The sequence below is a fragment of the Pleurodeles waltl genome, chromosome 6 (assembly GCF_031143425.1).
Source record: "Pleurodeles waltl isolate 20211129_DDA chromosome 6, aPleWal1.hap1.20221129, whole genome shotgun sequence".
NCBI classification, from domain to species: Eukaryota; Metazoa; Chordata; class Amphibia; order Caudata; family Salamandridae; genus Pleurodeles; species Pleurodeles waltl.
In genome coordinates, this window is record NC_090445.1 from 1,517,386,717 (window position 1) to 1,517,405,145 (window position 18,429).

Consider the following 18,429-nt stretch of genomic DNA (forward strand, 5'->3'; position numbering starts at 1 on the left):
AAACAAATAAGTTGATTATGTCAGAAATCTTTTCTGGAAGACAGTTTTAAGTCAGATCTCCTTTTATTTCCAGAGTGGAACCTCTTTTTCGTATATCAAACATGTCCTAGTTCATGTGAATTACAGGGCTACAGCTTAGCTATGACACTCCCATCCATTATCAGCATAGTGGGAAGACCATACACTCTGAAAGCTTCTTTTATGAATTATCTAACTAAGGCCTTGGAGTGGGTAGTTTGTAGTGTGCTACAAAAATGACCCATTTGAAGGACTATGTCAGATGTTACCTATGTTCGACTTTGGCCGCTGAAGAGATTAATGCCCATATTTAAAAGAAAATGATGGAGCACGATGCTGCAACAAAATTGGCAGTGCCGCGCTACGTCATTTTCACAACGCAGGGATGCACTGTATTTAATTGAATATGGCGTACCCATGTGTTGTCCCCTGCGCTGGCGTTAAATTAAGCTGCCTGTGTTGAGGGGTTTGATTATTTATGTGTGGGAAGGTGTCCCTTCCTGCATATAAACAATCACTAATGACGAATTGGCACTTCTGTGTGTGCTGCAGAATGCAGCACACACAGAAGTGCCAAAGTGTCAATTTGAAATGAGGTTCAAACTCCAAATAGCTGACCATTATCCAATACTTTTTTAACAAGATTGTGTACTTATGTGTTGGGCTTGTCTCAGTGCTACTGATAAGCAACTGTTGTGCCTAGGAACTTTATGACCAATAAAGATAGATCCAGCTGTGGGAACTGTAGTGCTTGGTTTACTCCCACCAATACCGAACCCATTGCCAGGCCACCAGGAGGTATTATTGTTGGGAATGTTGGTCTCTTGGACACTTCAATGCCTAGCCAGGGATAGTAAGTAATATACAAATCCAATTACAGTGTAGTTCAATTATTAATCCAACATTGAAAGTTATCCGTGGCAACAGAATACAGCAAGATGTTAAACTTCAAGTGTTGCCAATGTCAGGAAGCTACACATATCTCAGTGATTCCATGGACTACATGGGAATTACTATTCTCACATGTTTAATATTAAAGAAACTAATCAGTTTTGCACATTGCTTTGAAGAAAGAAAAAGTAAGGCGAGAACTGTGAAAATAGAAGGAAGACAGAAGAGAAAGGAAAGGAAGGAAAGATGTGGAAAAGTGAGGAACAGGGGTAGAAGTCAGAAAAGTGGAAAAGTTGGACAGGAAAAAGATAAAAATTATGGTTTACATGTTTTTGACACCAAAGGTAGCAACTAAATGCCACTCCTGCGCCACAGCCTGCCTCTAGAATTTAAGTGGTCATACCTCTCAATGTGGGAACTAAGCCTCCAATTGTTAATGCATAAGAAGTACAACTCTTCATCCATATTTGCTGTGAAATAGAGGCATTTTAATTTTGAAGGTTTGCAATCCACAAGAGATAACTGAACAAGGACTGGCAAAAACATCTTTTTGGGGTAGTTAGTGTTCCCCCTTTGTGATCCATTTCTTTTACAATATAATGTTGATTTGATTGGAGACTGCAGAAGTACTGAATGATTACCTTTCAAGGTGGTGACCTGCACAGTTTGAGGTTGAATGTGCTGCTCCCTGGACTCCGGGATGACGGTGACTGTGTAGCTAATGCCTGGTGCCAGGTCTTTTACCACCACTCCGGTCTGGTCCCCGGGCACATTCATTCTCACCTTTCGATGAGGCTCAGATATGGGTGCATATTCAACTACGTAATATCCAGTATTGATGGACAACAGCCTTGGCCATGTCAGTCGGAAACTACTAGGGGTGATGTCCAATACTTTCAGATTCTCCATCCAGATCACCTCTGAAAAAAGTGAATCAGAAATTTAAGATTACTTTTTGTCTACTGTCTGCTCTCCTGGAGATGCTCTGTTGTCTCTGCCCATTTGGGATATATAAACATATCAACTAAATAGTAGTTCATCCGATGGACTCCTGGTGCCATGCATCAGTAGTCAAATACCTTCCACGCCAATGCACAAATTCACTTAAACCGCACAAAGCTATTTGTACAGAGGCTTCATATGATGTCAGACACCTCTCTCCTTGGTATACATCCTTGAGCATTTCTTAGCTTACTAAATTTGTGATGCTGTTCAGTGGGTGTCACACACACAACCATAGGCTTTAAGATCGTTAGGCATTGGAAAATATTGACGGACTGAAAGGTTTATCAAATAAAAGACGTCATACATGTAAAAGGAAATCACTTAATGGCCATGATGATCTACACTAATATATTCAAACAGGAAATAAAAATGCATTGATGGCTTGATATCCATGTTAAAGCTATCAGTGATGATTTGAAACTACAAATGAGTATCCTCACTAAATACTCAATTCTAACACTGGAAGTCATTTTCAACTGGTTAAATAAACTGATGAATGTATCATCAATGAAAGAGAGCTATACACAATGCAAAGATTCCATAGATAATTAGTACGGAGTTTGACAAGCACTGTTTGAAATAGATTATTAATATCGAAGAAACTGAATTTGTTTTGCTTGTTGCTATAGAGAATAAGAATTAAGGAAAGAGGACGGTGTAGAGGGGAGTTTGTTTATCCTCGAAATTTAGACCCTAAATAAGTTACCTTGTCCCAGTCCTGATCCCAAAACCCCAAAATCTGTAAAAAGGGCATATTGAGTGCTATACCTAGGCCATTCCCTGCCACCTGAAATTGTATTTGAAACTCCCTGTGGGTATTAAACCTTTGTCAAGTTTCTAAGGATGACTGACAACAGACAAGTCTATGAACAATCTCTTTCTGGGGTAGTGTATGTTTTCCTTTTGTGATCTATGTCCATTATAATATAACTTTGATCAGAATTGACACCACAGAAGTATTAGATGATTACCTCTCAATGTGGTGACCTGCACAGTTTGAGGTTGGATGAATTGGTTGGATTCCGGTTTGACGGTGACCGTGTAACTGATGCCTGGTGCCAGGTTCCTCACCACCAGTCCGGTCTGGTCCCCTGTCACGTTCAATATCACCTTTTGATGAGGATCAGACACAGGAGCATATTCCACCAGATAATATCCAGTATTGATGGACAGCAGCTGCGGCCATGTCAGTCGGAAACTGCTGGGGGTGACGTCCAGTACTTTCAGATTCCCTGTCCAGATCACCTCTGAAAAAGGGGAACCAGATAATTTAAGATTACATTATGGCTACTGTCTTCCATTCTGGAGAAGTTTTATTGACTTCTGTCCTTTAGGAAAATAAAAACACATAAGCAAACAGTGGTGCCAGCTATGGTTTCCTGGTGCCCCACATCAGTTGTCAAAAACCTTCCACACAAATGCACAAAAGCATTGTTACGACCCACAAATCTGTCTGGATAGTAGCAGCACATGACATCAGACAACTCTCTCTCTTTAGTATACATCACTGAGCAGTTTTTAGCTCATTTCATTTATGATGTTTTTCAGTGTCTGTCACAAACCACCTTAACTATGATACCTTAGTGACCACGGGGCACATATGGGGGTACTGAAGGACTGAAAAGTATTTTTTTATGAAAACAGCAATATCTATAATAGGAAACTTGTAAATGCCTGTATGGATCTACACCAACATTCTAAAGAGTTAAATAAAAATGTGGTGATGGCATAATATGTTAGAAATATTAGTTAGAGTTTGAAAGTACAAAGGGATCTCATCAGTAAAAATATTTAGCACTGCCAGGGCCACAAGAACTATGTGGTAATGGAAGATTAATTTATAGGATATGGTATGCTGAATTCAGCAGCATTAAACGATTTATTTTATGGAATCTAATCGCAATAAATAAAGGCAAAGTGTACGGGAAATTCTCATTCTGAGACACTATTTTCATTGTAAAGTACCTTTTTCACACACATAATTGTTGAAATAATATGGATCAAATGATATAGAAAATAGAAAAGTTGTTTTAGAAGCAAAGAGATACAACTCAATACGGTATTCAGCAACTAACGTGGGTTTTGTCTTAAATGGAAGACAATTAACTCCCTTAACGCTTAGGGTTCATTACGAGAGGCCCAAGGGGAATGTGATTAATATCAAACCCTGTAAAAATGTGTTTCTGCAGCTATCAGAATTTTCGAGGTAGGATAATTGTAATCTATTGCACGCCTGCCCTGTAAAATTGGCCATAACATGTACCAGTATTTACCCAGTATTCCCCTCCTCCTAGGTTAACCCGCCAAAATGTATGGTCAACGGAAAAATTGTGGATAATAGAATAACTGCAGCACAACATGTAATTCAGATTCCAGTGCAAACAGGAGTTTACGCAGGGATCAGAAATGAATGGGCGATTGTAATGAAGGTCTAAGGCTAAAATTAACTGAAAAGTACGTGCATAATACTTCATCCAGCAATAACAATCCAACATGTGTGGACTACGTCAGAATCCTTTTCTGGGAGACAGTTTTAAGTCAGACCTCCTTTAGCTAATTAGATATTCTTAAGTATATCCATAATGGTACCTCTTTTTTGTGTATCAAACATGTCCTAGTTTACACGAGTTACAGGGCTACAGTTTTGCTATAACACTTCTATCCATCCTCAGCATAGTGGGAAGACCATGCACTCTGAAAGCTTCTTTTCTAAAGTATCTACCACGGCAGTGGGTAGTTTGTAGTGTGCCACAAAATGACCCATTTGAAGGACTATGTCAGCTGTTACCCAGGTTCCACCGCAGCCCTCTGAAGACATTAAGGCACATATTTATACTTTTTTGCACCACATTTGCATATTTTTTTGACACGAAAGTGGCGTAAACTTACAAAATATAATTGTATTTTGTAAGTTTGCGCTGCTTTTATGTCAAAAAATGATGCAAATGCGGTGCAGAAAAAGTATAAATATGGGCATAAATATGTGATGCAAACTGCATATCCATGTGCAATTATTCGGTTGGTAACTGTCTTTGGCAACGCCTTTGTTCGAGTTGCATGGTGGACAATGCACAAAGTATTCAACATCATTCATTCATAACACGAAACAAACCGGGTAAGACACCAACGTGTATTGGTGTCTTCTCAGTGTCCCAAGGTGGGCAAATTATGTCACCATCTTAAAACTCTAACTGTTGGACTTGTGGTACATAATGTGCTTTAATAGGAAACACTCTTGATCCACATCAGTTCAGTACAAGGTTTGTTAAGAAAGAGTGTAACAGGTATTTTTCCTCTCTCATTGGAACTCTGCCATCAAATTATGTAGTGAAATGACTTGATCAAAAAATACACGAGGTTTAGACTTTTGCGCTTATGCTTGGGCCATTACATCCACCATACTCTTTTGACATACACAGTTAAGTGCACCAGTGTTAGAAATGGGGTCTCTAGTTGGCAGAGGTATACACCCTTGTCCAAGTAGGGACCACAGTCCTAATCATTGTAAGTCACACACAATCCAAATTATCCTGTACTCACCCTTTGGTAGCTTGGCACTGAGCAGTCAGGCTTCACTTAGAAGGCAATGTGCAAAGTATTTGTGCAATAAATCATGCAATAACCCAGTGAAAACACCACAAAAATACACCACACAGGTTTAGAAAAATATAGGATATTTATCTGATTAAATTAAGGTCAAAGTGATCAAGAGTTGATAAGCACAAGTTGAAATATCACTTTTGCAATGTTAACAAGGGTCTTCAGTCTTTAAAAATCAGCAATTCTCTCATGTGTGCACAAAGTACCTGGTTTGTGTCAAAATTACACGCACGGAGACCGCAGAGGAGGAGCTGCATGGAGAAAGGAAGGTGTGTGTCGGATTCCACAACGCAGCACAGATGATGTGTTGTATCTTCCCACGCTGCAAGGGCTTTGCCTCGATTTCCGGCGTGCAGTCATGGATCCTCACTGTGATGCGGGGTCTTTTGATGCCCAGGGACGATGTGTGGAAATACTGGGCGTATGGGACACAGTCACAGGCGCTGCTTTGATCCGGTGGGCAATGCGTCAGAGTTTCTGTCGCACGGCAGGCGCTGCATCGATTCTTCACTCAGGAAGTAGGGCTGCAACATTCCAGCTCAGCTGACCGTCGAAGTTCCAGTCGCAAGGCAAGCACTGCATCCATCTTCATTCGGGGAGCCAGTCTGCGTCATTCCAGTTCATCGATGCAGCGATTTTCTCATCGCAGGGCAGGCTGTGCATCGTTTCTGGCAGGCTAAGGGTTGATTTGTGCCACACAAGGAGTTTCCTTGAAGAGAGCAAGTCTTTTTGGCCCTGAGACTTCAGGAACAGGAGGCAAGCCCAATCCAAGCCCTTGGAGAGCACTTCTCAGCAAAGTCAGAGGCAAGCAAGGGAGCAGGGCAACAGCAAGGCAGCAGTCCTTCACAGCAAAGCAGTCCAGGTGAGTTCTTTTGGCAGCCGGGCAGCTCCTCTTGACAGGTTGCAGGATCTGGTCCAGAAGTAGCTGTTCCAGGAAGTGTCTGATTTGTTGGGGTCAGGGACCCAGTTTATATATCCAAAAATGCCTTTGGAGAGGGGAGACTTCAAAGACTGGTTTTGAAGTGCACAAGATCCCCTTTCAGTACAGGTGTGTCTGCCAGGTTCCCAGTAGGGGGTTTGGCAGTCCATTGTGTGAGGGCAGGCCACTAGCCTTTGAAATGTAAGTGTCAGGCCCTTCACCCTTCCAGCCCAAGAAGACCCATTCAGAATGCAGATGAGTGCAGGTGTGACTGAGTATCCTGTGTTTGTGGTTGTCTGGGTGAAATTCACACGGGAGCTGTCAGCCAGCCCAACCCAGACGTGGATTGGAGACAGGCTGTAAGGCACAGATGGATTTTCAGCGCAGAGAAATGCTCACTTTCTAAAAGTGGCATTTCTAAAATAGTAATATAAAATCCAACCTCACCAATAAGCAGGATGTTCTATTACCATTCTGGCCATACTAAATATAACATGTTTACCCCTTTCTGGTCAGACTCTGCCGCTCACACAGTACATGAGGGTAGCCCTAATGTTAGCCTATGAAAGAAGCAGGACTCACAGTAGTGGAAAACGAATGTATGAGTTTTCCCCTACCAGGACATATAAAACACAAATGTAAATGTCCTGCCTTTTATCTACACAGCATTCTGCCCTCTGGGGTACCTAGGGCCTACCTTAGGGGTGACTTATATGTAGAAAAAGGGGAGTTTAAGGCTTGGTAAGTACTTTTAAATGACAAGTCGAAGGGGCAGTGAAACTGCACACACAGGCCTTGCAATGGCAGGCCTGAGACATGGTTAAGAGGCTACTTATGTGGGTGACACAATCAGTGCTGCAGGCCCACTAGTAGCATTTAATGTACAGGCCCTGGGCACATGCAGGGCACTTTACTAGGGACTTACAAGGTAATTAAATATGCCAATTGTGTATGAGCCAATGTTACCATGTTTTAAGGGAGAGAGCACATGCACTTTAGAACTGGTTAGCAGTGGTAAAGTGTCCAGAGTCCCAAAGCCAGCACAAATGAGGTCAGAAAAAGAGAACGAGGAAGGCAAACAATTTGGGGGTGACATGCAGAAAGGCCATTTCCAACAGCCAGTAAAACCGAAGAGATCTTCCCCTGCCTGCGTTCCTACTAATTAATACAATCTACAGTTTAAATGACTTAATTATAGTGTGATTTGCACACATAATTTACAAATAATTCTCATTTGTAACAACTTCCCTAGATTGTGAAGGCACCTTTAATGATTAACAAATCGTATTTGTAAATTGTGTAATTTACTTCTGGGGGAGTATATTGTCTGGAGTGTCATGCCAATGGACACAGTAACTCTAGATTTGTTTGTTAATATTATTGAACTATTTTTATAGCTAAATCTCAAGTCTCTGCCTCCATCAAATAAGGCAGTTTGAATCAAGAAACAAATCAAACGTTCTTTGTAAACTAGCAGACCATTTATATTTTATACTCTTCTTCAACAGCTGGGATTACTACTGCTGCTATCTCAGAAAAACACAAACCTCTTGTAAAAGTTGTAGAAACCCAAAAATCTTTGCAATTTGTGTACTCAAATTAAGTAACAAGCACCGTATATGCTTGTACCTTTTACCCTATTTGTTTTAACATTGAGCATAATTAACTTTATTAACTCTTAAATAAAAGGCACATTATGGTATTTGTTGTTTTGGCTGCTAAGTGTTGGAGGTCCGTGCATAGACTAATTTCTTTTTCATTCTTTTTTAGAAGAAAGGTTGAAGGTAGCACTGAGGATGAAGGGCAAATCATTGTTAGAGAGAAAACAGACAATTGTGTAAACGGATGGGCTGTTTGTTCCAGCAAAAATGATATTTTGTTTAGTCAAGAAGAATTTCAGACTTGTATCTTACTGATGTGACAGTGATATTAGAATAATGCCATCATGAGATCAGCTTGTGTTCTCTTCTCATCCCACTATATGAATTGAGCAGAATTCACCCCATGTTCTTACAGTCACAGGTGAATAATGGGAATAGATCGGAAGGTATTTAATGCTAAGCGACCAGATGACTTAACATAATGTACAAGGTGTAATGTAAAGATGGAGATCAATTTCTTTTCAAATTGTGCATTTAACAATCAAGAACCGGGCTGCACTTTTTCTGTGTGGAAGACAAGCCTGTACTGCTGTTCAGTGTGCATGCTTGTGCCTGTCAGCGCATTGTTGTATGGAGATATCTTCTCAGATTTTCATGGGTTTAACATGACCTAATTCATGAAATTCAAGTTGAGAGGCAGGGAAGAATAAGACTGTGAGGAAAACACTGCGCACATTTGAATCACAATCAAGGACTGTGACAACTTGAATCAAACAATGTATTTTTTTAGTCGTTTGAATTTATGAAGAATGCAAAATTAGTTAATGTGACAACTATACTATAAACCAGTGAAACTGAAGAGGTTCAAACCACAAATAGCTGACCTTTATCCAAGACATTTAAAGCAAGATTTAGAACAATGAAGATTGTGTACTTATGTGTTGGGCTTGTCTCAATGCTATTGGTAAGCAACTTTTGTGTGCCTAGCAACTTTATGACAGATAAATATTGATCCAATTGTGGGAAGTGCAATGTTTGGTTTACCCCCACGAATACTGAACCCATTGCCATGCCACCAAGAGGTATTATTGATGGGAATGTTGGTCACTTGGACACTTTAATGTCTTGTCAGGGTTATTAAGTGATATATGAATCAGATTGCAGTATAGTACCATTATTAACTCAACATTGGAAGTCATGCATGGCAACAAAATAGGGCAAGAAGTTAAATAAACTAATTCAAATGCTACCAGTGTCAGGGAAATGCACATATCTCAATGAGTCCATTGGGAATATGAGAAGTACTATTCTCACATGTTTAATATTAAAGAAACTGATGACTTTTGCACATTGCTTAGAAGAAAGAAAAATGAAGGTGAGAGAAGTGAAAAAGAAGAAGACAAAAAGGAAAGGAAAGGTAAGAAAGATGTGGAAAATTGAGGAACAGGGATAGAAGTCAGAAGAGTGGAAACATTGGAGAGAAAAACAGAAAAGAATGTGGTTATTTTTTTCTCTTGATTGTTTTATTGCAAGTTAAGTAGGACAAAAATGTATTCTATGATGAATTTGGTATGAATATCTTCTTTCTCACTCAAAGAAAGAAGAAATCTTTTCCTAAAGGAGACATTAAATAATTACCCCTGTGCCATCTCAGGTTCCTCCATCTCAAAAGAGTGTAAACATGTTTTGCAGCCAAAGATGCCAACTAAATGCCACTCCTGGGCCATGGCCTGCCTCTTGAATTTAAGTGGTCATACCTCTCTATGTGGAATTAAACTTCCATCATTTTCATGCATGATAAGTACAGCTCTTCATCCATATTTGTTGGGAAACAGAGGCATTCTAATTATGAAGGTTTGCAATCCACAAAGATAACTGAAAACAGACAAAATACTGACAAAATCTCTTTTTGGGGAAGTTAATGTTCCCCTTCTGTGATCCATTTCCTTTACAATATAACTTTGATTCGATTGGACACTGCAAAAGTACTGGATGATTACCTTTCAAGGTGGTGACCTGCACTGTTTGAGGTTGGATGTACTGGTCCCTGGACTCCGGAGTGACGGTGACTTTGTATCTAGTGCCTGATGTCAGGTCCTTCACCACCACTCCAGTCTGGTCCCCAGGCACATTCATTCTCACCGTTCGATGAGGCTCAGATACAGGTGCATATTCCACCACGTAATATCCAGTATTGATGGATAGCAGAATTGGCCATGTCAGTCGGAAACTAGTGGGAGTGACATCCAACACTTTCAGATCCTCTCTCCAGATCACTTCTGAAAAAGTGAACAAATACATTTCTAAGAATATTTTAGCTACTGCCCTCTCTTCTCGAGAAGCTCTCTTGATGCCAGCTCTTTCGAAGTGCATGTATAGACGGAGTAAAGTGTGTTGCCAGAATCATTTGTTGTCTGTCAGTATTCCTTCTTCTAACTTGAGTTAATCCATGCAGAAGCATCCTCAGCGCTTCATTATAAATACAAACATCTGTTCAAATCAGAACACCACATACCACCACACAGTTCTCTCCTCTGTACACATCACTTAGTGGTTTTCTTTTGTGATACTGCTAAGTGGTGCTCACACCCCTATACTCTGATATTTTAGTGTGTTCTCAAAACAATGATTCTCCTGGAAGTCATCCATACAACCTTTATCGATAAGCAAAGAAAGCTAGCCTAAGCATACAAATAATGATGGCAAATTGTTTTAGGTCACCAATAATTGGCGTGCTTTGGTATCGACCGCTTTTCAATTCTTTAGAAATGTTGAGTTTTCCTTAGGACCCTGAGATAGCAGGGACATTTGAATATAGGATAGTCACATGGTCCTAATCATATCAAGATACCAGGATGTGTGAATGTTCAAGCAACACCATAAAGTGTGATAAGTAAAATGTAGTGACTCGGTAGTGCTTGGAACCAAGTGGTAGAGCCATAGGCGATCGAATTGCCTTGCGAAGCGGTGGTGCTTCTACCTCGACTTAGTAGGATTCACTGGTGGAGTCAGTGACAGTTAACTACTCACCGCTTACTGCATTGGACTGTTCCAGCCAGTGATACACATAATGAAAGCTTTGCCTGAACATAAAATGTGTCGTCTGTTCACTTCTATTTGTTTTTTTCACTTTGGAACAGAGTGCACATTCGTTGATTGTTCTCTTCAGTGTAATTTGTATTTTGATAATTGTATACTTTCTCTGCAATCGGTAGATAACTGCACTGCAAACGTTTGTCTGGTCTAATGAAAGCACCATTATGGCTAAAGTGCATTAATGTTTTCATTGCATTAATTGTATGCTTAGAATATTTTTCTTTGCTTATCGATAAAGTTTGCAGGAATTAATTCAAGGAGAAGCACTGTTTGATAGAATGCCCGGGTTCCCTCTGTAACAGACTATAATGGATTCAAACCGATATATTTATTGAAAAAATAAAACAAATTGATGGCTTGAAATCTTAAAACTGACAGTGAGCATTCTCTAGACTACTAAGAAAATGTATCATTAAAAAACTTCAGGATCGACAGGTAACCTGGAGTTATGTGGTAATGCATGGCTAAATTATATGGCATGGTTTACTGAATTCTGTTGCACAGAAAATGCATATTTTGTAGGATCTTAGCAGACTAAAGTAAACTTTTGTAGCACATTCGTGGGCATTGATTTCAACGTGTCATGACATTTTTATACACTTAATTACTGTTACAGAATGGATCAGATGTTTCAAGAAAATGGAGATTGTTTAATAAAAAACTATACACACTTTCAAAAGACATATAACAAAATGTTACCTAACATCAATCAAAGCCCTGGTCTCAAATAGAAGCAAAGAAACTCCCATTCCATTCGAGTAAAACTAAATCTAGTATACATGCACACTTCTGCCTTCAGCAGTGCACAGGCCAACATGTATACACAGCTTGTAATACAAGGTGCACTTCATTTATTCTGCATGTGCCAGATGCGTTCTCAGATCTGCCTTTTGAAACCCAGACTCGCAGAACAGTATGCACATTACATACTTAACATGTAAGTGGACCCGCGGGAAGTATCTAAACATGTAGGACATACAAAAGAAGCAAAATGTCTGGGGTTCTTCTAAATTCAGACTGCTCTCTTACAATACCATTGTGTCAAGACTATTGTGCGAAATCTGAAGTTACATCAACTGTGAAACAGCACATTTTCATGAAAGATTATGGATCTTTCTGCCGCGTTTGAAGTATTGTAAAATAGGCTGGATTGCGCTTTCTACTGAAGAAAAAAGAATAACAGTCCAGTGATAAATTATGAGCTAGATAATACGTGTGTCATGCACTCCCACTGAATAGCTGAATATAGTTGTCTGCACATCTAAGGATACCAGTTAATGTTTGCATAGTATCAGGAACGGCATTCATATGAAGTATTATTTGCTACGTTTGATCCATTTGCTTTAGCAATTGTTTTTGTTGCTGAAATCGTCTGATTGGACAGAAAATGCTGCTGAATCACAACATTTCAGTGGTTCATACTAAAACTTTGATATAACTGTTATATCAGGAGTTGTGCTTGCAGCAGTAATGTACTCGATCACTGAAGTGCAGCAATCATGAGCTCTTGATTTTTCATGACCATGGGGTGGGTTTGGACATAAGCAAATTAGCGAATGCATGTGAGCGTGGGCTGTACTGTTTGTGCCCTGGAAGGAGCTTCCACAGTGGTGAAGGAGAGGTCCTCCCTATTAAGGCCAGTAGTGACTGTCCGCAGGCGTAGAATGCAGGAAGCCTACCACCCCTCAGCCGCCTGTCTGACTCAGTCAGAGAATAAGGTGCAGCGCAGGCTGAGCCATAAATGGTGGAACTACCAAAAGCAGATCTTTGTGAGATGCTACATCAGTAAACAGTTAATCCAAATAGAGGAAATTAATTATTTCCCAATTAATCCTACCATGCTATATTCAAGAGTAGATGCTGCTAAATCACCCATGAGAACCACCACTTCTGATGATACAATGCCTTGGAGCTGGAAAGGAGCTAATTGCTTTGAAAATGATAACACGTGGAAGGAAACCATTCCACACCTATCTGTTGATTTAGCAGCTATAATATCTCGAACAGAAATGCTGCACATAAAGACAGTTTTGGTCTACAGCTTACATATATCTTTTGGCAGATGGGTGACTATCATAGACCAAAGTCAATATGGATTGAAGGTGCTGTTGTGTGAACATCAACACAGAAGATGGACTGTCATATTAATACCTGAACTGAAACACAAGCATGAGTGCGTGAGACCGCCTATGTGAGAGAAGGACATTGTGATGACCTTGTGATTTCTTTGGGCTCTTTTAAGCTTGTGGAATGAAGGTCATCCCAGGTGACTGGTGTAAGTGAGACAGACGCAGGGTTCTAGAAAGCAAAAGGATCGGGACCTAGAAACATCACGTGGGCTGGGCCACAAAGGGGGGAATCAGGGAGCCAAAATGTTGGAGAGACCTAATGGTGGCAACCATCAAGCCACTTATCTTGAGGAGTGTTTGAACTTGGACTCCTGATGCTCGAATTCCAATTTTTGGTGTACATTGCATCTTGTTTATTAATAGTTATTATTATTATTTTTTTAAACATATTATCAGTAGTCAGTCAATAACTAAGTTATGATTCAAGAAATGCTTCAGTCCTCAACCTGGGAATCATCATAGGCAAAAGGAGCCGAGACAATATATTGCATTTGGAGACTTGAAAGTCATAAGGCATACGTCAACTAGAAAAGTGCCTCATAGGTCACATTTGGCCTGGGCTCATTAATCTCTAACATGATAGCTACCCAAGGCCCCAAATCATGGCAGACTTCCTGGGCCACCGTTTTCTGGTGTAAACAACCTTTACCGCAATCATACAACAGTCCAAATTGTCATATGAAGCATCAAACAAGGGAGTATCCAAGTGCCCCTCACCCTGGGTATGTCACGTCTGGTGACCATTATTTCCACATCACCTAAGATCTTGAATTATCTTGATTGAGACTCCCTCTTAGCTGTTGGTATCATAATCTCTCGGTCTAACAATATTCTTCCGGGGCGGTTCCATGTCTCCCAGTTTTCATATTCCAATAAAGTCCTGTTTAGGAAATCCATTCAACTAGTTAAGGCCTCTAAAGCCTTTCAGTACAGGTCTGTCTGCCAGGGTCCCAGTAGGGGGTTTGGCAGTCCATTGTGGGAGGGCAGAACACTAGCCTTTGAAATGTAAGTGTCAGGCCCTCCACCCTTCCAGCCCAGGGAGACCCATTCAGTATGCAGATGAGTGCAGGTGTGACTGAGTACCCTGTGTTTGTGGTTTTCTGGGTGAAATGCACAAGGAAGCTGTCAACCCGTCCCACTCAGAGGTGGATTGGAAATAGGCTGTAAGGCACAAATGGATTTTAAGTGCAGAGAAATGCTCACTTTCTAAAAGTGGCATTTCTAAAATAGTAATAAAAAATCCAACTTTACAAATAAGCAGGATTTTCTATTACCATTCTGGCCATACTAAACATGACCTGTTTACCCCTCTCTGATCAGAACCTACCACTCAAACAGTATATGAGTGTAGCCATAATGTTAGCCTATGAAAGGAGCAGGCCTCACAGTAGTGGAAAACTAATGTAGGTGTTTTTCACTACCAGGACATATAAAACAGACATGTACATACCCTGCTTTATATCTACATAGCACCCTGCCCTCTGGGTTACCTACGGCCTACCATAGGGTGACGTATATGTAGAAAAAGTGGAGTTTAAGGCTTGGCAAGTACTTTTAAATGCCATGTCGAAGTGGTAGTGAAACCGCACACACAGGCCTTGCAATGGCAGGCCTGGGATATGGTTAAGGGGCTACTTATATGGGTGACACAATCAGTGCTGCAGGTCCGCTAGTAGCATTTAATTTACAAGCCCTGGGAACATGTACTGCACTTTACTAGGGACTTACAAGTAAATTAAATATTCCAATTAGGTACGAGCCAATGTTAGCATGTTTTTAGGAGAGAGCACATGCACTTTAGCACTGGTTAGCAGTGGTAAAGTGTCCAGAGTCCTAAAGCCAGCAAAAATGAGGTCAGAAAAAGAGAAGGAGGAAGGCAAAAAAGTTTGGGGGTGACATGTAGAAAGGCCATTTCCAACAACCAGTAAAACCAAAGAGGCCTTCCCCTGCCTGTTTTCCTACTAAATAATGCAATCTAGAGTTTAAATGACTTAATTATACTGTGATTTACACACATAATTTACATATAATTCTCATTTCTAACAGCTTCCCTAGGTTGTGAAGGCACCTTTAATGATTAACAAATCCTATTTGTAAGTTGTGTAAGTTACTTCTGGGGGAGTACATTGTCTGGAGTGACATGCCAATGGATACAGTAACTCTAGATTCTCTTGTTGATATTATAGAACTATTCTTATAGCTAAATCTTAAGTCTCTGCCTCATCAAATAAGGCCAGTTTGAATCAAGAAACAAATCAAACGTTCTCTGTAAACTAGCAGACCAGTTATATTTTATAATCGTTTTCAACAGCTGGGATTAATAATGCTGCTATCTGAGAAAAACACAAACCTCTTGTACAAATGGTAGAAACCCAAAAATCTTTGCAATTTGTGTACTCAAATTAAGTAACAAGCACCATAGGCTTGTCCTTTTACCATATTTGTTTTAACATTGAGCATAATTAACTTTATTAACTCTTAAGTAAAAGGCACAGTATGGTATTTATTGTTTTGTCTGTAAAGTGTTGGAGGTCCATGCATAGCCTGCTTACTTATTCATTCTTTTTTAGAAGAAAGGTTGAAGGTAGCACTGAGGATGAAGGGTGAATCATATTAGAGAGAAGCCAGACAATTGTGTAAATGGATGGGCTGTTTGTTCCAGCAAAAATTATATTTTGTTTAGTCAAGAAGATTTTCAGACTTGTATCTTACTGATGTGACAGTGGTATTAGAATGATGTCATCATGAGATCAGCTTGTGTTCTCTTTTCATCCCACTATATGATTTGAGCAGAATTCACCCCATGTTCTGACAGTCACAAGTGAATACTGAGAATAGATTGGAAGACATTTCATGCTAAGCGACCAGATGACTAAACATAACGAACAAGATGGAGATCAATTTCTTTTCAAATTGTGTATTTCACAACCAAGAACCAGGCTTCACTTTTTCTGTGTGGAAGGCAAGCCTGTACTGCCTCTATTGTCAATGTTCAGTGTGCATGCTTGTGCCCGTCAGCGAGTTGTTGAAAAGAGATATCTTCTCAGATTTTCATAGGTTTAACATGACCTAATTCATGAAATTCAAGTTGAGAGGCAGGGAAGAATAAGACTGGAGGAAAAAGCTGCGCACATTAGAATCACACTCAAGGACTGTGACAACTTGAATCAAATAATGTATTATTTTAGTTGTTCAAATTTATGAAGAATGCAAAATTGGTTAATGTGACAATTATACTATAAACCAGTGAAATTGAAGAGGTTCAAACCACGAATAGCTGACCATTATCCAAGACATTTAAAGCAAGATTTAAAACAAAGGAGACTGTGTACTTATGTGTTCGGCTTGTCTCAATGCTATTGGTAAGCAACTGTTGTGTGCCTAGAAATGTTATGACAGATAAATATAGATCCAATTGTGGGAAGTACAATGTTTGGTTTACCCCCATGAACACTGAACCCATTGCCATGCCACCAAGAGGTATTATTGAGGGAAATGTTGGTCACTTGGACACTTTAATGTCTTGTCAGGGGTAGTAAGTGATATATGAATCAGATTGCAGTATAGTACCATTATTAACCAAACACTGGAAGTCATGCGTGGCAACAAAATATGGTAAGAAGTTAAATAAACAAATTCAAATGCTACCAATGTCAGGGAGCTGCATATATCTCAATGAGTCCATGGAGAATATGAGAAGTACTATTCTCACATGTTTAATAATAAAGAAACTGATGACTTTTGAACATTGCTTAGAAGAAATAAAAAGGAAGGTGAGAGAAGTGAAAAAGAAGAAGACAAAAGGGAAAGGAAAGGTAAGAAAGATGTGGAAAAGTGAGGAACATGGATAGAAGTCAGAAGAGTGGACACATTGGAGAGAAAAAAAGAAAAGAATGTTATGTTTTCTCTTGATTTTTGTATTGCAATTTAAGTGGGTCAAAATTTATTCTATAATGAATTTGTTATGAATATCTTCTTTCTCAATCAAAAAAGAAGAATTTTTTTCCTAAAGAAGACAATAAATAATTACCCCTGTGCCATCTCAGGTTCCTCCATCTCAAAAGAGTGTAAACATGTTTTGCAGCCAAAGGTGCCAACTAAATGCCACTCCTGGGCCGTGGCCTGCCTCTTGAAATTATGTGGTCATACCTCTCCATGTGGGAATGAAACCTCCATCATTTTCATGCATAAGAAGTACAATTCTTCATCCATATTTGCTGGGAAATAGAGGCATTCTAATTATGATGGTTTGCAATCCACAAAGATAACAGAAAACAGACAAAATACTGACAAAATCTCTTTTTGGGGAAGTTAATATCCCTCTTCTGTGATCCATTTTTTTTACTATATAACTTTAATTCGATTGGACACTCCAGAAGTACTGGATGATTACCTTTCAAGGTAGTGACCTGCACTGTTTGAGGTTGGATGTACTGGTCCCTGGACTCCGGGGTGACGGTGACTTTGTATCTAGTGCCTGGTGCCAGGTTCTTCACCACCACTCCACTCTGGTCCCCAGGCACATTCATTCTCACCTTTCGATGAGGCTCAGATACAGGTGCATATTCCACCACGTAATTTCCAGTATTGATGGATAGCAGAATTGGCCATGTTAGTCGGAAACTAGTGGGAGTGACATCCAACACTTTCAGATCCTCTGTCCAGACCACTTCTGAAAAAGTGAACAAATACATTTATAAGAATATTTTAGCTACTGCCCTCTCTTCTCGAGAAGCTCTTTTGATGCCAGCTCTTTCGAAGTGCATGTATAGACGGAGTGAAGTGTGTTGCCAGAATCATTTGTTGTCTGTCAGTATTCCTTCTTCTCACTTGAGTTAATCCATCCACAAGCATCCTCAGCGCTTCATTATAAACACAAACATCTGTTCAAACAGCACACCACATACCACCACACAATTCTTTCCTCTGAACTCATCACTTAATGGTTTTCTTTTGTGATACTGCTAAGTGGTGCTCACAGCCCTATACTCTGATATTTTAGTGTCTTCTCAAAACAATGATTCTCCTGGAAGTCATCCATACAACCTTTATCGATAAGCAGAGAAAACGACCCTAAGCATACAATTAATGTAATGACAACACAAATGCACTCTAGCCATAAGGATGGTTTAATTAGACCAGAAAAATGTACACTTGCAGTGTAGTTAGA

General features: G+C 39.8%; 1 protein-coding gene across 2 annotated transcripts in view; it reads right to left on the reverse strand.

Moving 5' to 3' along the window:
- The window catches only part of VWA1 (von Willebrand factor A domain containing 1), a 285,476-nt gene that overhangs the window by 87,622 nt on the left and 179,425 nt on the right, over nucleotides 1-18,429 (reverse strand). Inside the window, exons 5-8 of one of the 2 annotated variants that reach the window (XM_069241052.1) lie at nucleotides 17,653-17,931; nucleotides 10,035-10,313; nucleotides 2,886-3,161; nucleotides 1,551-1,829 (exon numbers count right to left, since the gene is read on the reverse strand). In XM_069241052.1, coding sequence (XP_069097153.1) covers nucleotides 1,551-1,829; nucleotides 2,886-3,161; nucleotides 10,035-10,313; nucleotides 17,653-17,931 — 1,113 coding nt within the window. The remainder of the gene's footprint in view (nucleotides 1-1,550; nucleotides 1,830-2,885; nucleotides 3,162-10,034; nucleotides 10,314-17,652; nucleotides 17,932-18,429) is intronic. The other variant, XM_069241053.1, reaches the window with a different exon arrangement.